This window comes from Camelus bactrianus, chromosome 6 (genome assembly GCF_048773025.1).
Source record: "Camelus bactrianus isolate YW-2024 breed Bactrian camel chromosome 6, ASM4877302v1, whole genome shotgun sequence".
NCBI classification, from domain to species: domain Eukaryota; kingdom Metazoa; phylum Chordata; class Mammalia; order Artiodactyla; family Camelidae; genus Camelus; species Camelus bactrianus.
Genome location: NC_133544.1, coordinates 79,415,001 through 79,440,358, shown reverse-complemented (window position 1 = coordinate 79,440,358; position 25,358 = coordinate 79,415,001). Strand labels below are relative to the sequence as shown.

Here is a 25,358-nt window from a genome sequence, read left to right as displayed (position 1 = left end):
AGACCCTGCCCATAGAGTTTTGGTGACAGTTAAATGAGATTAATTCATGACAGTGCTTAGCACAAGGCTAAGTACCCAGTGAATGGAAGTGATGATGATGACAGTGATGAAAATGATAACTTCTTTCAGAATCCATCTCTTATCTAGCTTGCCAGCCCCCTGTCACACCACACTCCTCCATGCCCCCTGTAGTCTGGTTGCTATGACTCTCACTACTTCCCTTCACAACACTTGGTCTTTCCATATGCTGTTCCCTTTGCCTGTTCTTGCCTCATTTTATTGAGCAGACTCTTCTTTTCAAAAGGACCTGACTTGGAATCACCATCTGTGAGGTCTTCGCTGACTCTGCAAGACAGCCTTGGTGGCCCCCTTCCCTCTGCCTCCATAGTTCTCAGCCCCTCCTTCTGTCATAGTCCTGCATTTGCCATTCTAATGACCTTTCTATGTATTTGTTTCCATCTACCCCAGACCCTGGGCTTTTGAAGGACAGAGACGGGACCTAACGATCCTTGCCTCTCTCTCCGCAGCCTAGGTTTGACATAGAATAGGCATCTGATTCCATTGCACATCAGTTGGGATGCTCTCAAATTTAATAAGAGATTTACTACTTATGCAGAGTTCAAAACACATTTAAGAAAAATAAAATTAATAATAGCTTTCATTTCTTGAATATTAACTTTGTAGCAGGAGGCACTGTGCTAATTTTTTTTTTTCCAGGCAAGACCTCATTTAGTTTGCTGAATGATCCCATGAGTTACCCTGATTGTCCCTATTTATAGATGAGAAAACCAGGGCTTAGAAGGGAGGGGAACTTACTGCAGTACAGAGCTAACAGACCTGGCCCTCTGACTCCAGCGCTGTTGGAAGAAGGGGGAAGTGAGAAGGGGAAGGAAGATGACCAAACCAGGAGAGGCATGCTTGGTGGGAGAGGACAGGGTGGAGACAAGGAGGGTGAAAATGCACATGAGAGGCAGCGAGAGCAGGCGAGGAAAGGAAGAGAAAGGATAGAAAAGGAGACCAGGAGACGAAGCTGGAAAGAAGCAGGGGATAAACAAGAGGAGGAAGGGAAGCAGGGTTCCCACCACTTTAGGATTTTGTGGCTGGGTAATAGCTGTGCGCCTAGCACAGTATAAACAGTCTTCAGTGTTGACATGACAACTCACAACAACATCAGTCTGATGTACTTTATTCGGGAAATAGAATAATTTATTGCTGAGGCATGATAATTAGGTATAATTGGTAGGCATTTTATACATTTGGCTGCACTAACCCTCACTTTGACAAACACACACACAGACTGGCTTAAATTTTTTAAATTTTAATTCTATTTTTGCTCAGTATCTACAATCTGTAAGCACTATGGCTTTTGGCAGCTGTCAGTGACACCAAATACGATTAAAAAATTATCTGTAGCTCCCACTCTCACATCACACTGAAAGCTACACACATGCAGGACCGAGGCCTAGGCTTATTCCTTACCTTATCCATCACTGGTCTCACCTCCCAAGGCTGAGATTTCCCTGCTGCACCAGAATCTCCCTTCTCTGGAGTCTTAGAGCTGTGCTTCAGCTCCCCTTGCCCCACCCCATCCCTCAGAGGCCTGGCACATAGGTAGGGTTGCCAGCAGATATGCCTGCAAGGTCACCCTGTCCAGGGATGGGAGGATTCTCTGAGGCTTTGCTTTTCAGCCTCTGGGAACCTAGGAGCAGAGTGAGGAAAGGGGCAGGGGCAGGACGGAGAGGATGAAGGGCAGCGGGCAGAGAGAAGGGGCCGATTCCCTAATCCTGCCATCCCATATCCCATCCTTGGCCCCCAACAGTGCTTAGTCAGATGGATGCTTCAAGGTTCACCTAGACACGGCCTGGCACTGGTCTCCCAGGAAGCCCTCCTCCCCTCCAGTCTGGGGGGGTCAGGCCTCAGAAAGGAGGTGGATTGGGTTGGGAAGTAAGTACCTTAGTGAGAAATAGGAAGGAAAGTTGGGGAAACAGGAAAGGAAACTGAGAATTTGAAAGAGGAGAAAAGGGGAGGAAGTAGGAGGAGAGAAGACAGACTGGGGGAGGGGGAGGGAATCACATTATTATGGAGTGAACTGTATTTACAACAGCCCTGGGAGGAAGTCATTATTACCTGTGTTTTGCAGATTGAGTCTTAGGAAGGGTAAGTGACTTGGTGAAAGTCACACTAGATAGAAAGTAACTGAGCTGGGATTGGGATTTGTTATCCTACAAGTCTCTCCTGTATGGTACAATTCTCCAAAGGGGAGAGGAGGCAGAGCTGGGAAAGAGGAAGGCAAGCAGAACAGAACAGACTGAGGAATAGAAGGGGTGAGGTGCAGGAGGGCTGAGGGCTGGGCCTGGGCTCCTTGCAGCTATATGGGTTTTCCCTCCTTGGCCCTTCTTGTCCCTGAGTCCTGAGAACTGGAGAGCGCCCACTCAAAGGAAGTAGGGGATCCCCCAGTGGGGACACTCCAGTCCCTCCCTTGACCTGAGATGAAGCCAGGCAGAGAGCGCTCCCCAGGCACCACTCTGGGCAAGTCAGGGGGCTGCCAGGAATCTGCCTGCGCTGCTCTCCTGGATTCAGCTGCTCCTCCTGTCTCTTCCCCACCTGCCCTGACCACTACCTTTCCCTTTTCGTTCCCAGTCTGCTCTGATTCCTTTGCCTCTCTGTCACTCTTCCTCATAATTTCAATCTTTCTTCCCATTGGTTCTGCCCTCTCATTTTACTCCAGTGTAAACACATTTTCTCTTGAGAGTCTCTTTACTCATTCACACTTACCTCCTTTATTTTACTGTAGATGTCTTAAAGAAGTTACACTCACTGTCCTCATTTCATCCTAACGTTTATGACACTTTGACAGAGAAAGTTAGAGGACTACCATCAAGATAACTATTAGCTAATGAACCCTTTCATAGTATTGTGTGTCCCTGTTCCCCAACAGCCCACCCAGGTACTTTCTGAGGGTTACAGAGCTTACTCGCCCTGGATTCTGTAATGTTAGTGGAAAAAGCAGGAATCCAAGATCAGGTTGACTCCAGAGGACAAGCTTACAGCCACCACATCCTGCTGCCCCCTGGGCAGGTCAGCAGGCTCTTCCATTGGTGGCCTCTTCGTGAATTTTTTATGGCTGGAGTGGGTCATTTGTCCAGTTGTTGGCCCATAATTTAACAGCATACCAAAAACAGATCTCTTTCTGGGACGGACTAGTATTAGCTCAGCAGACTGATGATGTAGAGTAAGATGAACGACAACTCATTAATTAAAAATACACAGTATAACTGTCAGGAGGACCAGAGTGTTCACTTTAGCATGCATGACTGGTGTTTTCTATCCCTGTAGGCAGATTTCTGTGGGAAAGCAAATTATCATCAGCAGGTTGCTTGGTGATCATGGAATTGGAGCAGGGGGAATTAGCTATAATAACTTGATTGTTGAATGGCCTCCAACATTAAAGAGAATCTCCGTTTTAATCCTTTGCTTTTTAAAGTGTTGAGTCACCTGCACCCAGGCGCTCATTTTCACTATAAGTAGAAATCTCCTGGAGGAATCATAATATGGCCAGCACGCCCTCTTCTGCACACGGCTGCTTAAGTAGCATTTCCAACTCGGATGTCTTGTTATCACCCTCCGTCTCTATAGGTGTGTGAGACCAATTCCGTATTTTCCCTGAACACACTGGAGTTTTGACTTTGCCACTTTCCCCATTAGAAGAATTATTTTCTGTGATCAAGATTCAAAACCTGAACTTGAAATGTAAAAAACCCAAGTTCTTCATGCAGGCATCACTTTCAATCTTTTCCCAAGAAGTACTAATTTAAATGAATTAATATACATAAAGCACTTTGCTATTATTTTGGTTAACTTTCTCTCTCTTCCTACGTTCTCCAGAGCTGTCTTACAAACTGCTCCCCCACCCCCAAGACTTTCACCCAAGAAAACCACCATTTTAATCCCTTGTATAAGATGAAGGCAAGTGTAAGCTGAGACCTATTGATCTTCTGCTTTAGGGTAATTTCAAAAAAGGAGGAATGTTTTCATTTAAATAATGTTTGGTTCAGCACTTGCAAATGGTTGAATTTCAAAATCCTACTTCTAGAGCTAGATTTCATTTCAGCAAGTCCTTTTTTATCACCTGATTTTGTTGAGTCTGTTTTCTTAGACCTTCATTGATCCAAAAGTTCAATGAAAGATGGCTTTTTCTTTACTCTGACATCCTTTAGAGGTGGAGTGAATGTCAGCTGGGGTATTTTGGCGAATTGATCATGTGCAACAATAGAAGGACTAAATTTGACTTCCTCAAAGTTACAGTAGAATCTGCTGCCTTAGTATGACTCCTCCATTGAATATGCCTGGTTTACTGCTGTTACAATGGAAAGATTGGATTGGAGGAAACAGAGACTTGAAATGTTTAATTCATACAAGGATAACATACTATCACTCTGGATTAATTATGAAAGGATATTTTCTACAAAAGCAAAAATGGTTAAAATTAATAAGGGATATATTTATTATCTTCAAAATAAAAGGTTTCAAAGACACTTTGGAAGGTGGTGTTAGAGAAATTAAAAGCAGTGGAGTATTGCTTTATGTTTAATTGTCTAGGAGCTTTTACAATGAAAAGTGCTTATAGAAAGATCTAAAATAAGAGAGGGAAGGAGTTACATGGATATTTTCTCTTTAGTTAGCTTTATAGTACACAAATATGTATTTAAATTCATCCTTTGTGCTGGCTGGCTGTTAGTACTAATCCCTCAAAGCAGTCTAGTAAAGCAATAAGGAGACAGAAGGAAAAGGTTGGCCAGTGGCCAGTACTCATAATAACTTCCTGAGAGATTGAATTTCTTTCTTCTGTCTACCTTCTCATTGCCATCTGTCAGAGTGTAGAGTCCCTTTTGCCATCTTGCTTAAAGAATCATTCTTCCTTTCACCTGCTCCAGGGACTCTGAGCCCTTGAAAACAGAACATGATTACTTAGTCTCCAGGGAGAGTTTTCAGGCCCTAACAAGTTGACTTAGAACTTGCTGATGAGCCTTAACCCTCTGGCCAGATGAGGCCACCAGATCCAGGTGTCATTGTCACAGAATCCATTCATCCTTTTCCATGTTGCCATTTGGTATCTGTTGTGGTGACTGTTGGAGCAAAGAATGTGATTTATGGATTAAAAACCTAATTTTGTCCATGTTATTTCTCACAGAAAGTTTTTTCCAAAAAAATCTTTTATTGTGCATCTTCTTTTATAGTGCTTGCCCTTGCCCCTACTACCCCAAGATTTGCAAATTTCCCCCCTCTTTCTTATGCTCTTCAGTTTGCCTGCAACACTCTTCCTGTTGTTAACCAAATACTTCTCATTCTTTGAGGTTCTTCCTAGGCTGGAGGTGGGGGTGCACAGGAAGAAGATGGGGAACAGCCAGAAGGAGGAAGCAGTCAAGAAAGCCACGATGGTCTCCAGCTTGGGAAGATCTAAGACACTCTCAAACTTGGAATAAAGAGACATGCCTTTTAGCATCTGGAAGCCCTTGCTCCATTCCTCATAGAAATTGAGAACATCAATCATTCTTTCATTTAGCAAATGTTTATTGAGCACTGCCATACCCCAGGCATACATTAGATACTGGAGATACAACTATGGACCAGACAGGTCAGCTCTCTGCCCTACTGGAGTTTGAAGACTAATGGGGAAACAGCCAGTATAATAGGCAAATACATTCTAGAATGACAGGGGCTCTAAAAAGGGAAGCTCTGGACTCTGGGAGCACATAGTAGGTACTCTTACCTCTAATTTGGGGGATCAGGGGAGGACTCCTAGAGGAAGTGATGTATGAGTTGATAATTGAAAAGATGAGTATGAGTTAGTGAGGTGCAGGGATTGGCCATAGGGCTAGATGGTTACAGGCAGAGGGAAGAGCATGTGATTATGGCCCTCAAATGGAAAGAAGCTGAGTTGAGTATTTCTGTAGTATAGACATGAGGGGGTGCAAGGAATAGGGGCAGTAAGGAGAGAGATGAGAAATCAGGCTAGAAAGATTAGCAGGGACCAGGTTGTGGAGGGTCCAAGACACCTTGTTAGAATTTGATCTTTCTTTCCTAAGGCCAGTGGGAGGTGATGGGAGGGTTTTAAGCAGGGGTGTGACTTGATGCCATTTAACTTTTATAAGGATGACTCTGGCTTCAGTGTGAACCCTAGTCTATAGGTGGCCAAGGCTGGAGCAGGGAACCTGTTAGGAGGAATGCAGGCGGAAGGGTTATTGGTCAGCAGGTGTGTCTAGAGGCATCCACTGCCTAGTACTGGGTTGTGGGAGCAGTGAGGAAGGGAAGGAGGAGGAGGGATTGTCTTAGGCAGCCCTGGTGGCAGTTGGTAGAAGGCATGGGAAGAGGAACAGAAGCATTATTGATGGCTTATATTTGAGGACCTATTCCTGGTTCTAGCAGAGCCTGGCAGTAGTAACTCCATCTTCTAGTTGGATTCATCAGTTTTAATGACTGGTCCCTGGGAAAGCAGTGGGTCCTATGAAGTGTTGCTGGACCTATTTTTCAGATACACTCTAGGAGTGGCTGTGCCTTCAGCAGGCTGTTGCTTTTCCTGGGGGTGGTAGGTGGAAACCCACAGATCTAGGGGCACAACAGGGAGACGTATCAATGGTTTCAGGCTTTTTAGACTCCAGAGGTTTGTGGTGGAGCAGTAGGTGTTGATGACTTTGCTCTGGATCCTCCTTTCTTGTAACTACTAAGCCATAAGCATTGCTCTTCCTCTTTTCTGATCTCCATATGACTGACCAGCTTCTTCTTTAGGTGTGTTTACTGCAGCTTGCTACACCACTTCTTTGAGCAGGCACAAAAGTCATTTCTCTTTCTAACCTAAAGTGCATGCATTCAGTACCTCTGCCTACCCTGTCATGTGTTTGCGAAGGTGGCTGTGTTCTTTTCCAGTTTATTGAGTTTTAAATGTTGAAGTTACTTGTTTGCCCCTTTATTCATTCTAAACCTGTGTTAGAGTTTATCATGTGAAGGAAATTAGACCACATGTAGAGAAAAAATGAAAGGTAACAGTGACATTATTTATTTATTGCTAAATAATTTTGTTTTACTTTTTCTCCCAGTTGTATTGAGATATAATTGACATATAGCACTGTATACGTTTAGGATGTACAGCATGATGATTTGACCTGCGTCATATTACCATGATAAGTTTACTGAACATCCGTCATCTCATATAGGATAAAAAAAAAAGTTTTCCTTGTGATGAGAACTCTTAGGATTTACTCTCTCAGCAACTTTCATGTAACACATAGCTGTTTTAATTATATCAATCAAGTTGTACCTTACATCTCTAGTACTTTTTATCTTCTAACTAGAAGTTTGTTCATTTTAATCACCTTTATCCACTTCCTTCTCCCTCTACTCCTTGCCTCTGGTAATCACAGATTTGATCTCTTTTGTGCATTTGTTGCTTGTTTTTTGAAGTATAATTGATGTACAACACTATGTTAGTTCCTGGTGCACAACATAGTGACTCAGTATTTCTATACGTTTCAAAATGATCACCATAGTAAGTCTAGTTACCATCTGTCACCATACACAGGTATTACATTATTGTTGACATTTACCCTGTGCTATACCTTTCATCCCCATGACTCATTTGTTCTGCCACTGGAAGTTTGCATCTTTTTTTTTTTTTTTTAACATTTTTTATTGATTTATAATCATTTTACAATGTTGTGTCAAATTCCAGTGTAGAGCATAATTTTTCAGTTATACATGAACATATATATATTCACTGTCACATTTTTTTCTCTGTGAGCTACCATAAGATCTTGTATGTGTTTCCCTGTGCTATACAGTATAATCTTGTTTATCTATTCTACAATTTTGAAATCCCAGTCTATCCCTTCCCACCCTCCACCCCCTTGGCAACCACAAGTTTGTATTCTATGTCTATGAGTCTATTTCTGTTTTGTATTTATGCTTTGTTTGTTTGTTTGTTTGTTTAGATTCCACATATGAGCAATCTTATATGGTATTTTTCTTTCTTTCTGGCTTACTTCACTTATAATGACATTCTCCAGGAGCATCCATGTTGCTGCAAATGGTGTTATGTTGTCGGTTTTTATGGCTGAATAGTATTCCATTGTATAAATATACCACATCTTCTTTATCCAGTCATCTGTTGATGGACGTTTAGGAAGTTTGCATCTTAATCTCCCTCAACTATTTCACTTATCCTCCCACCCACCTCCCCTCTGCAACTACCTGTTCTCTGCATCTGTGAGTCTGTTTCTGTTTTGTTATATTTGTTCATTTGTTTTGTTTTTCAGATTCCACATATATGTGAAATCATGTAATCTCTGTCTTTTATTTTGCTTAGCATAATACCCTATAGGCTCATCCATATGGTGGAAAATGGCAAGATTTCAATCTTTTTTATGGTTGAGTAGCATTCCATTTTATATATACACCATGTCTTTTTTATCCATTCATCTGTCAGTGGGCACTTAGGTTGCTTCCATATCTTGACTGTTGTAAATAATGCCATGATGAACATAGGGGTGCAAATATCTTTTTGAAGTAGTGTGTTTGTTTTATTTGGAAAAATACCCAGAAGTGGAATTGCTGGATTGTATGGTATTTCTATTTTTGCTTTTTTGAGGAAGCTCCATAATGTTTTCGATAGTAGTTGTGCCAATTTATACTCCCACCAAAGTCACAGGGGTTCTCTTTTCTCTTCATCCTCACCAACACTTGTTATTTGTTGTCTTGTTGATAACAGCCATTCTGACAGGTGTGAGGTGGTATCTCATGGCAGTTTTGGTTTGCATTTTCCCTGCTAATTAGTGATGTTGAGCATCTTTTCGTGTATGTGTTGGCCATCTGCATTCCTTCTTTGGAACAATGTCTGTTCAGGTTTTCTGACCATTTTTTAATCAGGTTTTTTTTTTTTTTTTGATGTTGAATTGTATGAGTTCTTTGTATGTTTTGGATATTAACTCCTTATCAGATATATCATTTGCAAATATCTTCTATGCAGTAGGCGGCCTTTTTGTTTTGTTGATAGTTTCTTTCACTGTGCAAAAGCTTTTTAGTTTGATGTAACCCCATTTTTGCTTCTGTTTCCCTCACCTGAGGCTACAGATCCAAAGAAAAATTACCAGAAATGATGTCAAAGACTGTACTGCCTATTTTTCCTTCTAAGAATTTCAGGTCTTATATTTTATGGTTTCACATTTTGCATCCAAGTCTTTAACCCATTAGTCTGGCTTTTTTGTAATTACCTGGAAAAGACTGTACATGTGAGATTAGATGGAGAAAAATTTCTGAATTGCATTTTGTTTCTCTAGAGCTGGCCAATAATTTCATCTTTCATGTACCTCCCACAATTTAGCAGTAGTTCCCAGCTGTGGCTGTGGAAAGGAATCACGGTGCTTGAATAAAAGGCAGGTACTGGAGTATCAGCCCTGAGATATTCTGATTCATAGAGTGTTGGATATATTAGAATACTTGGCTCTATTTTAATGCCAAATTGAGTGGCACACTTGTGCTTCCCTTAAGTTGTTCTGTATAGCTGGTATAATACAAATATTTTTGTATAGAATTATTCTTATCTGTTAGGTTTAAGTCTGATAAATGGAGTCTGTTAATCCTTATTATGTTAATAACTTCCTAGTCATCTAATTTGACTAGGAAGAAAGTTAAAGGATGGAAATTTATGGTTAATGAGCATATCTCGTACTAATGTTGGATCCATTTCCTATTTTTTTTTTTTTTTATCTTATGTAGGCCAACTGTGGAGGCCTGGTGAAAAATAACCAGGTGCAATAATGTTCTGCAGTAAAAAGAAATCACTTGGTAAGTAAATGTGATTTTTAATATTTTAATTTTATGGAGGTGTAATTTGTAAACAAAAAACACACAGATCTTAAGTGTTCAGTTTGATGAGCTTTGACAATTGTATGCTCATATGTAATTACCACCCCAAAGCAAGAGACAGAACATTTCTGTTACCCCTGAAAGTTCCCTTGTTCCCCTTTCTTTCACTTTTTATTTATTTATTTTTACTTTAAATATAGTTGATTTACAATGTTGTGTTAGTTTCTGGTGTACAGCATAGTGATTCAGTTACATATATATATTCTTTCTCATTATAGGTTATTACAAGCTATTGAATATAGTCCCCTGTGCTATACAGTAGGACTTTGTTGTTTATTCTGTACATAGTAGTTTGCATCTGCTAATCCCAAACTCACCCCCTTTCCTCTTTGGTAACCATAAGTTTTTTTCATGTCTATGAGTCTGCTTCGATTTTGTAAATAAGTTCATTTGTGACATTTATTAGATTCCACATGTTAGTGATATATAACATTTGTCTTTCTCTGTTTGACTGACTTCACCTATGATAATCTCTAGGTCCATCTATGTTGCTGCAAATGGCATTATTTCATTCTTTTTACAGCCGAGTGATATTCCATTGTATATGTATATCACATCTTCTTTATCCAGTCATTTGTCTGTGGACATTTAGGTTGCTTCCATGTCTTGGCCATTGTAAATAATTGTAAATAGTGCTGCTATGAACATTGGGGTACATGTATCATTTCGAATTGGAGTTTTCTTTGGATATATGACCAAGAGTGGGATTGCTGGATCATATGGTGACTCTATTTTTTAGTTTTTAAGGAATTTCCATACTATGTCTCATATCAGCTGCACCAAATTACATTCCCACCAATGGTGTAGGAGGGTTCCCTTTCCTCCACACCCTCTCCAGCATTTACCATTTGTGAACTTTTTAATGATGATCATTCTGACTGGTATGAGGTGATACCTCATTGTAGTTTTGATTTGTGTTTCTCTGATAATTAGTAATACTGAACATTTTTTCATGTACCTATTGGCCATCTGTATGTCTTCATTGGGGAAATGTCTGTTTAGGTCTTCTGCCCATTTTTTGACTGGATTGTTTGATTTTTTTTTTTTTTTTTTGGTTATTAAATTGCATGAGCTATTTGCATATTCTGAAAGTTAAGCCCTTGCCAGTCACATTGTTTGTAAATATTTTCTCCCAGTCTTTAGGGAGTCTTTTTGTTGACTTGTCTTTTTTGTTTTGTTTAGTTTCTTTTGCTGTGCAAATTCTTACAAGTTTAATTTGGTCCCATTTGTTTATTTTCGCTTCTATTTCTAGTGCCTTAGTAGAGTGATCTAGGAAAACAGTGCTATGATTTATGTCAGAGAATGTTTTGCCTATGTTCTCTTCTAGGAGGTTTATAGTGTCCTGTCTCATATTTAAGTCTTTAAGCCATTTTAAGTTTATTTTTGTGTATGGTGTGAGGGAATGTTCTAACTTCACTGATTTACACACAGATATCCAGCTTTCCAAACACTACGTGCCAAAGAGACACCACTTTTTTCCATTGTATATTCTTGCCTCCTTTGCTGAAGATTGATTGTAGGTGTGTGGATTTATTTCTGGGTTCCCTATTCTGTTCCATTGATCCATATGTCTATTTTTGTGCTAGTAGCACACTGTATTAATTACTGTAGCTTTGTAGTATTGTTTGAAGTCTGGAAGGGTTATACGTTCAGCTTTGTTCTTTTTCATTAGTGTTTTGGCAATTCTGGGTCTTTCGTCATTTCACACAAAATTTTAGAATTATTAGTTCTAGTTCTGTGAAAAATGTCCTGGGTAATTTGATAGGGGTCACATTAAATCTGTAGATTGCTTTGGGTAGTATGGACATTTTAGCAATATTTATTCTTCTAATCCAAGAGCATGGGATATCTTTCCCTTTATTTAAATTATCTTTAATTTCATTTATCAGTGTTTTATAGTTCTCAGTGTATAAGTCTTTTACCTCCTTGGACAGGTTTATTCCTAAGTATTTTATTTTTTGTTTTTTATGAATTTTAAAAGTGATTTTTTTTAACTTTCCTTCTCTGATATTTCATTGTTAGTGTAAAGAAATTTAACAGATTTCTGTATGTTAAGTATCCTGCTGACCTCATTTATAAGCTCTAGTAGTTTTTGTGTGAAGTCTTTAGGATTTTCTGTATATAGTATCATGCCATCTGCATATAGTGACAATTTTACCTCTTCCCTTCCAACTTGGATTCCTTTTATTTCTTTTTGTTATCTGATTGCTATGGCTAGGACTTCCAAAACTATGTTGAATAGAAGTGGTGAAATTGGGCATTCTTGTCTTGTTCCACATTTTAGCGGGGGAAGGCTTTCAGATTTTCACTTCTGAGTATTGTGCTGGCTGTAGATTTGTCATATATGGCTTTTATTATGTTGAGATATGTTTCCTCTATACCCACTTTGGTAAGAGTTTTATCATAAATAGATGTTGAATTTTATCAAATGCTTTTTCTGTATCTATTGAGATGATCATGTGGTTTTTGTTCTTCTGTTGATGTGGTGTACCTTGTACCTCTTTTTATTCGTTCTCTCTGCACTATACACAACCACCTTCTAATTTCTATCAGATTAGTTTTGCCTGTTTTGGAACTAATATAAGTGAAATTATATAGCATATATTCTCTTGTCTTGCTTCTTTTATTCAGCATAACGTTTTCTGTCATATATCCATATGGCTGTATGTATCAACAGTTCTTCATTTTTTCTTTTAAAGCAGTATTCCATTGTATGAATACACTGACGCTTAAAACTAAGTTCATAGAGGGGAGGGTATAGCTCAAGTGGTAGAGTACATGCCTAACATGCACGAGATCCTGGGTTCAATCCCCAGGACCTCCATTACAACAAATAATAATAATTAATTAAATAAATCTAATTACCTCCCCCCTCCAAAAAATAAAAATAAAATAAATGTTAAAAAAAAACTAAGTTCATATGGTTAGAAATAATTGGGTTCATGATGGCAAGAAACACATTACTTTTGGTTGAATAATTGGTCTAGCTGAACAGTAATAATAGTATTCCAGTTTTTTAAAAATATAGGATCCTGACCAGAGGGTTTTTACCTTCTCTTTGGTCTCATTGGTCAGTGACAGACTAGTATCTAGTTTTTACTTAAGTAGAAGACTATTCAATATATTACTGCTGTTTTCTTTATTTTTGACCATGGGCATTTTAGGGACCAAAGGCTGGATTAGAGTATATCCAGTGCTGTGTCCCTCCTTCTAATAACACCTCTGACAGGTAGTTAACCTACTTTTATAGACAATTATTTCATGGTGCAGTACATTCCCTTGTTGGGCACTTACTCATTGCAACGTTCAGTCCCATAATGAGCTGAAATCTGTCTCAGTGTAGTTCTCACCCACAGGTTATGCCCTCTGGGGAAATACTTTCATATTCCCAGTGCCAGTCTAAGAGTCTAGATTACTGTCATCACTTTTTCTTTTTCAGATAAAATGATTTATTTATGTCCAATCACTGGTATAATCTTAATAGTGGAACATTAGATTAACCAGTTTTGACAGAGACAGGTTTCCAACAGAATCTATTTTGTAGAGTTTTGATAAGCTTGGATTCATTCTTTTAAAGTAATTTGTATGTATATGAGAATGTATATGTGTGTGTGTATATATATACTATATGTATATAAAATAAGCAATTTTTTAAATAAATGAAAATAAGAACATAGAAGTCACTGTAATTGGGCAATCCAGAGATAACCACTCAAGGCTCCTGTGTTGTACAATTTAAAGGGCTCTAATCAATGACATCTGTTAACACATTTGTGTATATTCATTCAAATATATATCCCCAAATGGAATTATGGTGTACATTATTTTGAAACTTGCTCTTAAAACATAATAATATAATCATAAATACCTCTTATGTCTTTAAACTTTTATAACATTATTCTTTTATATTTTCCTCTTTTTATTTTGAAAATGTTGAATTTTACAAAAAATTGAAAGAATTATAAACAACCAAATACCTTTTACCAAAATTCTACGGTTGTTATCATTTTGCCACAGTTGCTTCCTCTCTTCCACCTACCCTCAACATACACTCCCCCCATACACCTTGGTTATTGTTGAAACATTTGAAAGTAAGTTGTAGACATCAGGACTTTTACCCCTAACTACTTCAGCATGAATCTTAGAATAAGGACATTCTCCTAAATAACCACAGTACCATCACCACATCCAAGAAATGTAACATTAGTAAATAAGTAACATACATTCCTTTTTTCAGTTTCCCCATTTGTCCCCACAACATCTTATATCTCAGAGCTGCTCTTTTTTTCCTTTTTTTTTTTGTGGGTGTGAGTACAGTATCCAGTCAGTGTCACATGTTGTGTTTGGTTTTTAATCCCTTTTCTTATTATTTTTAGATTTAGAATAGTTTTTTATTACATTGAATTTTGAAAAAGTGCAGTCCAGCTTTCAAATCAACTTGGATTAAACATTTTAGGCCCGAATACTATGTAGATAATATTTATTTTTTAATGAACAATTAATAAATTAGTTACTTGTTACTGTTGTGATGAGGAATACAACTTGCTGATCTTCCTCATATAGAATTTCATTTTATAGATGGATAGTCATAGCTATTTTTAATGAGCTATAAATAGCTCACTTGTAAATGGCCGTGCAATGAGGCTAAATGTTTTGGCCACGTGGCTGGGTCTGTATCTGCTGTGGTGCTGATTGGCAGAGAAAGCTGAGGCTAGCCTCTTCCTCTTTCTCTTGAACTTGTTATGATGCCCACGTGACTTGAGGGGTTGTCATGATTGGGAATGATGCATCTTTAGGTTATATCAGTTCCTATAGATCTGGTAATAGACTGGACAGCTTTTTCAGCCTAAAATATTCATTTACTTAGTCAGTCAACAAACATTTTTGAGTGCCTACAACATGCTGGGTAGTGCCAATTTTTTCTTGATTTCATGTAACTTTTTACAATTTAATAAAATACATATATCCTCACAAGTTAAGTTTACAGTAGAAATGATAGTGACAGTTTACTAAACATCACTACAAGTATATTTGACAGAGGAGCATAGTCTAGAGAACTTCTAATCAGCCTGGGGTTGGTGGCAAGGGGAAAAATCATGCACAAGTGATATTTTACCTCAGTGAGATATTTAATATCTGCAACATTTAATAAAGGTGCACTTACATTTATATAAAATTTCATAACATCATTAGGAAGCTTGGGACATTGATAATGTATGTGAAAATATAATAAGCCAACCATGAGTATTGTTGGAAAATAAGAATTTTCTCCCACATATATAGTTTATTATTTATTATCTCCATATTCATATAAATCTCATGTTCTTCAAGATGAAAAATTCTAGCTAATTGACTCAAATATTGAAAACATGCTTAAAATCTAATTTCCGTTTTTTATTTGTAATTCACCCTTTCTGTATAAGCTTGAGTGGGAGGCCCAAGGACGAATCACTTTAAGGCCTATGAGTGCTTTTCTGCAGAGCAATCAGGAAGAGTGTTATTCATGTGTAAAATATCTAATTTAGATTTCAAATAATTTGGTAACATGGGAAGTGAAAGATGTGGATAATTAGAGGCTTTCTTTAAACTAGCTAAAGCTGCTCTTGATTCCAGAACGTGATGGTTATGGAGTCAGGGCGAGTTACTCCACAGGGTATGTTAGAATGTTTATGGGGTGTGGGATGGAAGAATCAGACCAGGGTCACATTTTGTCTTTCATGACCCTTCATCCCCCAAATATTAAAAATTATATTTTATAATTGTGTGGTATATAGACATATAAATCCAGGTTGGATTCATTATTATCCATTATTATAGTAATTTTCTTCTAATTAAAAATAATGAAAATTTAAACATTTTTGTGTTCTCTGAAAGTATTGTGGGCCTTAGGTGCTGCATCTACTGTGCCTACAAGTGAGACAGTGCTTTAGTTGAAGTTAATATCCCTGCTTCTCTGGCTTTTTTTTTTTTTGGAGGGGGGAGCATATATTGTTTAGCAGGTACTGGGTTCTTCCTGTGGCAGAGGGCTGGTGACACAAAAGATGAATAAGATGAATAAGACAGTCCACTTACTTTTTTTTTTCAAATGTATATTCTGGTTCTTTAGTGAAATTATCCATCTTGTCATCTATTTTCATATACATGTTAATCACAGTTATTTTAAAGTGCATGTTTGATGGTTCCAATATCTAGATCATCTGTGAGTCTATTTCTATTTTCTGTTTCCTTCTCTGGTTTTCAGTAGTTTGATATTGTCCCCTACTATACTTGCTAATTTACTATTGAAATCTAGACATTACATATTAAAAAAACTGTAGCGGATCTGGATGTTATCCTCCTTCCAGAGAATTTACCTTTCTTCTAGCAGGCAGTTAGATAAAGAGCAGATCATTTTAATTCAATCAGAGGCCAAGCTTCTTTGAGGCTGGGTTGCAGACTTTATGAGGAAAGCCTAGTCTGTTTCTGTTAGTTCTCACTCTTAGAACCCAGCTCTTTAGAAGTCAACTGAAAACCTAGGGCCACTTTTCCCTGCTAAACTCTCAATTCTAATTACTGTCTTGTCTCACCTCTGGGCAGGATAGGAATTAGCAAATGCCTTGAGGGAAAGGTGTACAGAATATCACATTTACCTCAATATATTTCTCTGCTCTGCTGTATCTTGGCCCTTGAAGTTCTGACTGATTTTGCTAGTTGGGGGTGCTTTTGAACGGTTTTGTATATTTCACCCGGCTGTTCTCAAATAGATGGGTTGGTCCTGACATGTACTCCATTACAGTGGGAAGCTGAAGTCTCAAACACATTTAAAATAATCTGTTTTATAAGTTTACCAGAAGGCTACATTAAATATCATTATTCTATAATTGTTAGATGAGTGTTTGAGAATATCAAGAAAATCTTTAAGGAATGAGCAAAATGAATAGTTGAGTTGAATAAGAAAATAATGGTTAATCAGTATTAGTCTTTTCTGCTAGAATGGCTTTAAACTTTAGCTGTGACACATACACAAGTATAAATCTTGAGCTGCCTCATTATAGTGAATAAAATAATACTCAGAACAGTGTTCTGTGTCATATGTACTTATTGGACTTAGAACATATTTCCAAGTACATTGCTCTAATTCTCCATTTCTTTATTTATGATTCCCAAATGTATAATAGTCTAATAGTCATACTTTGGCTTCATAAAAAAATTGTTTCATTGGAAAACTTCACCCCTAGAATTACAATCATTTATAATTAAAAAACGCTTTTATATCCCTTCCGCAGACGCACACCTTAGACCACTCCTTTAATTCAGTATTTGAGCCAGTATCTGGCACATGGTAAGCATTTAATGAATGGTAGCTGTCACTGTTATTTTCAGTAGTTTTAGTAAATGCTACTTGACTTATAATTCCTTGGTGGACCTAGTTCTCAACTAGTGTTGCTTTTAGTATTTGTTCAAAAAGAAATGCCTAATTTAAAAGAAATTAACATTTTAAAAATTCTAGGCTTAACTTTAAAATTTGGATTTTCTTTTATGGTGGAATAAAATCTGAAAACTTATGAGGTAATTTCAAACATGATACTTTCTATAAAGAAAAATACTTTAAAAAAATCAACCAAAGTCCATAGTTTACATTAGGGTTCACTCTTAATGTTGTACATTCTATGGGTTTTGACAAATGCGTAATGACATATAGCCACCACTATAGTATCATGTAGAATAATTTCATTGCCCTAAAAATCCCTTGTGCTCCATCTATTCGTTCCTCCCTTCCTCCATCTCCCCAAGCCCCTGGAAACCATGATTAAAGAAAAATATTTTAATAACTCAAATTCAAAGTCTACCTTCATACAATAAATAAACCAGTTAAAAGTTTCATATTTCAATGATTTTGGCTGGAATGATCTTGTTTCACTGTGGTAGTGCTGGTGTCTTATAATCATTCAAACTTTGTCTGGTAATTCATTCTTTCACTTATTCATTTATCCATCCATCCAGTCAGCCAGCCAGCCATTTCACAAATATTTACTGAACCAAGCACCCAGACCTATTATGTGCCAGACACTGTTCCAAACAGAAGAAAATAGCTGTGGATGAACATATTTAAAAAAAATGGAAGATTCATATAAGTTTTTTTTTGTTGGGGTGGAGGGGGGAAAAAGATAGTCAAATAAATAAATTATCTTGTATATTGGAGGGGCTGCAGTTTTATAAAGGGTAATCAGAGAAGGCTGAATTGAGAAAGCCATAGTTGAGCAAAGATTTACAAGAAGTGGGAGGGGGGAGCCATGTAGTTATCTGGAGGACAAGCATTCTAGGCAGAGGGAATAGCAAGTGCAAAGGCTTTGAGGTAGTAGTGTGCCTGGTGTGTTCCAGTAACAACAAAGAGGCCACTGGGACTGGAGTTGAATGTGAGAGGTCTCCCTCTCTATGACCTCTGGACACAGGCATGTAGTAATTCACAGTTTCCCGACATCCCTGCATGGTACCACCTACCGTCTTCTGAGACCTCGAATCTCTTCCAAGCTCCTTTTACAAGGGAGGTAGTTTTGGTTTGAAATATGAGTCTACTGCATAGTCTTGCTAGGATTTTATCTTTCTTATTTGTAAAGTGGAGCTAATAATAGTGCGTGCCTACTAAGATTGCTTTGAGGGTTAATGAAATAATACATGTGCAACAGTTCATATAGTATCTAACTTTTAACAAGTTTTCAATAAATGTTAACTGTTACTATTTTCATTATATTACAGTAAGTCTTAAATCTCCAGTTGTGAATCTGTACTTACAGAAAACTACATGGTGATGGTTCATATGATTTTATTGATTTCACTTGTTATGTATATAATTCATATATGCTGGAAGAAGAATGAATCTGTAACATTTTTTTAATATTCCTTTGTGTAGCTATGGTAAGCCACAAGAGGAACAAAGCTCCTAATAAATCACATTTTCCAAATGTCTGGACCTGATGAACAAATTGGCTCAGCTAAGAGGAAAACAAACCCAAGGCCCTTTAGTATTTATTTGACTCCCCTAACTCTGTTTCCAAGCTATTTTCTGAGGAGAAGAATTTTAAAAAATTGTGGGAAGATTTTTTTTTCCCTCAATTCTCTTTAGTTTGCTGCTTAAATGTCAATAAATCCCAGCAGCTGCAGGTCACCCCTGGGTTTCAGTAGGAAACTCCGACTTGGGACACATATTTTTCAGTTATATTAGAATGTGCGTTTGGAGTCAAATCAGGAAATCTTGGAAGCTGGTGGACTCTTTTCTTTAAAGCTCTCCCTACTCATTGTTCTTTCCTCATGTCTTTAATGAATTGCTTTGGCTCCCAAGCACCCAGACCGGATTGTGAAAAATGAAAGAAAATTAAGAAAGGAAAAAGCTTAAATTACTATTTGGCTTGAGGGAATTTTTCTGAGATTTCTGATTCAACCCAAAAAACCAACAACTCCAAACCCCAAATGATGCTCCATGTTTGGAGACATTCTTCTGCTTCTGGATTGGGACCAGGCTTACTAAGGAAATATTAATCCATACCATCACAGTTTTATACAAAGATGCCTAAATTCTCCATGGTGCTTCATCATCTCACGATTTTGGGGAGCTAAAGCCAATTGCCTGAAGGCTGCCTCCTGAACCACATTTGGTGAAGGACGAAATTCTCTGGAGTTAACTGAAGAATTAATTGTGGACTCACGGTTGCTGTGATCACTCACGGGCTCAATGGAAGTCTCCTAAATCTTGTCCTTACTCTTGGTCTTGTTAACAGAGTTGCTGCTTTCACTAACTAGTCTTAAACACTAAGATATTATGCATTGTTTAGAGACAAACTAATCAAAAAAGATGTAACTGACCTGTCTTCTGTCTTCTGGAAGTGGAAGCTGGATAATATAATGTATTATGTTATGAGGGAGAAGAGCACAATTTAGGAGCTGGGTGTTGTTTTCAAGGACTTTAGACTAGAATCAATGGGCATTTGCCAATTTCTACTGAAAATATTCAGAAAATTATTCAGGACCTCTTCAGAAATAATAATAGTGACTTTAAGGTTGACTATGCAAGCTTAGATGATTTCCTTATTTCACTTCTTATTTGCCACTTTTTTCATTAAAGTATTTTCAAGCATTTTTCTGTTTACAAAATGCTTTCCATACATTTTCTCACTTAATGATGGGAACACAAAGTGTCATTATTTTACTGAGGAGGCAGAGGTAAGGAGAGGTCATGAGTTAAAATGTGCTTGCACAGATGGTTTAGTGGAAGGAGATCTCTGGCCTCTTGCTTCATGATCCTGCCTCTTTTCTTGTATGAGGGCTCCTTCATCAAACTCATTTTTATGGGGCTAAAAGTCTTGCTGACATGGGAACAACTTTTTTTTTTTAATTGAAATATAGTCAGTTTATAATGTGTTAATTTCTGGTGTGCAAAATAGTGATTCAGTTGTACTTATATATTCCTTTTCATATTCTTTTTTCATTATAGGCTATTACAAAGTATTGAATATAGGTCCCTGTGCTATGCAGGAGAACCTTGCTGTTTATCTATTTTATATATAGCAGTTGGAACCTGCAAATCCTTGATCCCCAACTTATCCCCCCTGCCATTTCCCCCCCTGGTAACCATAAGTTTGTGTTCTATGTCTGTGAGTCTTGGTTGCAGTTAAAAATTCCCAGCAGAGTAGTGTTATGTCCCTCCGTCTTTTCAACTTGTGTCTTAGTGATCTGATAACCCTTTTGGATATTTTAAAATGCATCTTCTCCTTTCAAAAGGAAAGACAAGCACCTGCACATGTAAGTGGATATGGTTTCATTGTCTGAAACCGAGAGTGGCTCAAACAAACTGTCAGCCCTATCAGATAATGCTTTCAGGGAGGGAGGTGGTCAGCTCCACTCCAGGTCATACCCTGAAACTCAGCTTATTCTTTTTGGTAAATGTTCCCTAACATTTAACTGATTTGTAAATATACACTTCATAAAATAAATGAGGCCCTCATTTAGTTATCTTGGATTATGTAACAGGAAGCACATGGCTCAAAGATAAACATTCCATAAATGATTCATTGATATTTTATTTGTTTGAGGCAGACATCAAATTATTTTGGCCTTTTGAGGAATGGTTTAGGAATGTTTGGGAAGTTTTGGGGAGAGAAGGCTATTTCCATCACCCTATGTGGAGTCGGGCTTTGAAAGCTTAATTACCTATTTTTCTGTATTCTGGAGCAGATTGAAAACAATGATAATTCTGCCCCTGCTGATGGCTATTTTCTTGGCTCACTGAAATGGTGAAGGGTGGCTTCCTATCCAAGCACATGTTCGTTAAGCATCTCCACTGGCACAGAAGAAAGGCTGCTTTTCTGTCTTATGGATCTGTACGCAGCCAGCAGCATAGCACAGCAGCTCTCCATGCATTTTCTAGGAAGTTCAGTCTCAAGGTTATAGTCATTTAGCACAAGTGCAGCTGAGAGAAACAATAATTAGGATGATTGCTCGAAAGACATGTAGTTCATTTATTCTTTTAAATATCCTAAAACGTATTTGTGAACTTAAATCTGCTCAGCAAAGACTGAGTACAGAGGCTCTCTCATTGGGCCCTCAGAAATGGGATGATCAGTGCTAGGGTTGTTAAAAAACACAGCTCTAAAAAACTCATGTTCTTTATAGCAAACAATGACCACTTGATGAAGACTTCTTAGAGAAATTATCGTTGGAGTCCAAATGAATACATAATTGTGCTTTTCCTAAGAAAATTGTTAATTTTTACCTTACAACTATGAAATAGCACTAGACAGGCCTTCCGTTTTTCTGTAAAATTGATGGTCCACTGGAACAGGTGTGTGGGTTGTCACGTCAGGCATTTTAATTTTCATTGTGGATTCTTGTTGATCACCATCCTTCTGTATTTTCTTCCACTTTTAAAATTTAAGTCATTTTGCTGTTGTACATTCTTGAGTAGTTATTTTGGAGACTGTTCTGTGTGTAAATACTCTGGCATGTTTGATGATGTTTTTATAGCCCCTTTGCGCTTGACTGATTATTTGGCTGGGTATAGAATTCTAGGTTCAAAATCATTGTTCCTTAAAATTGGAACGTATCACTCCAGTGTTTTCTATCATACTTGTTGCTGATGAGATATTTCATGTTGGTCTAATTCTTGTGTCCCTGAGGCTAAACATTTTTTCCCCCTCTGGAAGTTTTAAAATACTTTCTCTTTGTTTTTAGAACTCCAAGTTTTATAAAGGTCTGTGGGTCCGTTTTCATTCATCCTGATTGGCACTTCACAGCCCTTTCACTTTGAAGAGTTATGGCTTTCTCTGGTGCAGGAAGATTTTCTTCTGTTCATTTGATTATTTCCTCCCATGCATTGCTTATGCTCCTTTCTCCTAAGCATTCCATTCACATTTCCTCATTTTTGTCATTTTCATATGTATTTTAAGAAATGTATTCAACCTTACTTTTCATTCTGTCTATCCTACTGCATAGTGTGTCCAGTAAATATTTTTAATTTCCAGGAGATTTTTCTTGTTTTCTGTTTTCCTTGTTCCTATCAGCTTGTTCTTATTTCATGGATGCCATGTCTTCTTGAATATCTTCAAGGTATTAATTTGAATAAAAAAGAAAAACAACCCTTTTTCCCCCACCAGTTTTCAGCCTTCTCTTTGGATCCTTCTCTTTCACGCTCTAGTTTTCCCTCAGATGTCTGGTGACTTATGGTGGCTGGTTTATATTTACAAATGAAGGACTAGATGGATTAGTGCAGACTGTAAGACCTCTCCTTTAAATAGGAGGGCCAGTGATGTAGCCAGCTCACAGAGAGGTTTTTCTGTGTGTCTTAGTCCATCCTGGTTGCTATAACAGAGTACAAAGATTGGGTGGCTTGTAAACAACATAAATTTATTTCTCACAGCTCTGGAGGCTGGGAAGTCCAAGATCAAGGCATCAGCAGATTTGGGCCTGGTGAGGGCCTGCTTCCTGGTTCATAAACAGTGAGCTTTCTACCGTGTCATCACATGATGGAGGGGGCAGGGGAGACCTGAGGGGCCTCTTTTGTATGGGCATTAATCCCATTCAATGGGGCTCCACCCTCATGACCTAATTACCTTCCAAAGTCTTTCAAGTATCATCACACTGGGGATTAATCCTCAACATATGAATTTGGGAGGAGCACAGACATTCAGTCCAAAGCACTGTGGGTTAGTCAGGTCATCTGGCAAACCCCACAGTTGTCTCAGGAAGGCAGGCTTTACCAGGGCCTGAGTCTGCTGTGGAGGTTCAGAGCTGCTTCTCTCCTAGGCAGGAACACCCACTCTTGGTTTCTTCCCTAGGCATGCTGCCTACTCTCTTCACTTCATTATTTTGGTAATGCTCCAAAACTAAGGTCATCAGGTAATTTATACTCCATACTGGGACACTTTTGAAAGTAAAAGTCCACCGTACTTTGCCAAGGCAGCAGTTGTAACTGGAACTGTCACCTTATCTACAATGCAGTCTCAATCTTTTTATCTACTGACTGAATTTGGAACCTCTCTGGGGCTGCATTGGGAAAACCACTCTTCTTAATCTTTTGGCTAGATTTTGTCTTTTTTTTTTTTTTTTTTTGTCAACTTGATCCCATCTGATTTCTGTTTTATTTTCTAGACTTTCTTTAAAATTTATGAGCCTCTGCTAGCCCCTATTCTTGTTTTTCAACACAGTTATGTTTATATTAAAAAAAATAGTTTCTGTCACTTCAGTGGGACCTGAGAGGGAAGAGAGGAAGAAGGACATGCTGTCTTGAACTGGAAGCTCATTTATTCCACTGTGACCATACGCCGACTTACTATATTTTATATATCCTCGTGTGTCACTTTACTTCTTTTGGGAACCAGACACATTTAATGATACCAGTTGTGCAGGAATGAGCTTACCCTGGTAAATCGTAAATCCCTTGGCATGCACTTTCCTTTCCTTCTTCCCACATCTGGAGGGATGCCTATGAAATATCAGGCATTAAGTCATTTGAACCTCTGAGCAATTTTCAGTGGGCGTTGTTTATGGGGGATTTGTTTTCAGTTTCCTCTACTTGCAGGATGTGACTTACTGCCAAGAGGAGTTTATATCCCCTCACACACTGTTATAGTACATGGAAGAATGTCAATTCTTGCAAAGACAGTTCAGGCCTAGATAGTTAGGTTAAAGGCAGAAAACTGTAGGGACTTAGAACCAAGCCAGAATTTTGTAGAGCTTAGTGAAAGGATTGGAAATCTGCCAGAATTTATCCATGAAGACTCAGTCCAGAAAGACGTTACTTACTAGAGGTACAGAAGCAGAGAAGAAGACTTAATGAGAAGAATTTAGAAGCCAAAAGAGGGGAGGACTTCCTGGCTCTAACAAGGTCTCATGGGACAAGAGCAATGTGGACACCCAGAAAAAGATCCAGACTTTCCCAGCACAGAGATTAATTACTCCTTTGACCTCTTAAGGAAAGGGCTATTCTCAGTCCTTGATGAGGGTGGTTACATGGAGACACTGACTGTACACAATTCAAGACTCTGGTGTTTGGAGTGAATAAAATCCATTACAAAACTATAGAAGTCTATAGTTGGATGTGCTTCATATAAATGTGAAATTTGAAACTAATCATCATTTGAATGTATATGATCTAAACTAAAGCCAATTAATGTACAAATTAGTATATCTGATTTTTGATTTACATCTCAAGTTGATCTGTAAATTACATGCAGGATGCCAGTGGGCCGGGTTAACTTTTGCCATGCAGAAAAGAGCCCCCCACCCCCACCTTCCCAATAATATCCATTGTTTTCCTGTCAGCAGTTTTACTATGCCTGGGTTAAGGTAGGGATGAATAAACAAATCATCTAGCTTTTTAAAGCTTTTAAATCTCTTTGCCCTCCAGAATTCCATTTTAGACTTTGGTATTTTTGCTCTTTTTTGGGGAATCAGCAAGAAAGAGAGGATGGTGCTTTTATAGCCAGAGTTTGAAATCTTTCTTTCAGGGGTTGGTTGGTTGAGAGGCTGCTTCCTGGAGGGTTCTCAATTTCAGAGTTCTACATGGGGAACTGACTTTATTAGATGGTAAAGAAGGAAGCCATTGGGGGATATCAAACATAAACACTCTGTAAATGGTAGGATTTTTGGCTACCAGGCATAGTCAGAGACATGGTGTCATTGGTCAGGAGCTGTCCTCAGAGGCAAACGTCATACATGGAAGTTGAGCCACAGGTGCTAAAGAGACATTTAGATACCTCTTGGACTTTCATGGAAAAATAGTCAGGTCTTATAATTCATGGTGCCTGGTGTATAGGGGGAGCAGGTGGTAAGACATGTTCCTATCTTCCTTCCTTCCCCTCATCTCCTCATCTTCATCTCCCTTTTACCTCCAGCTTCCCTTCTTTTTGCTTTCCTCTTGCTCTTCCTTTCCTCATCCCTAATACGTGCTTCCAAGTTACTTTTCACCT

The 25,358-nt window shown here is 38.2% G+C and overlaps 1 protein-coding gene across 6 annotated transcripts in view; it reads left to right on the top strand.

The window, feature by feature from the left end:
- Positions 1-25,358, top strand: part of ATP8B4 (ATPase phospholipid transporting 8B4 (putative)) — a 211,004-nt gene that overhangs the window by 5,687 nt on the left and 179,959 nt on the right. For all 6 annotated transcript variants that reach the window (XM_074366090.1, XM_074366091.1, XM_074366093.1 and 3 more), the window contains one exon: positions 9,769-9,837. In XM_074366090.1, the coding sequence (XP_074222191.1) occupies positions 9,810-9,837 (28 nt within the window). In that variant the 5' untranslated portion in view covers positions 9,769-9,809. The remainder of the gene's footprint in view (positions 1-9,768; positions 9,838-25,358) is intronic.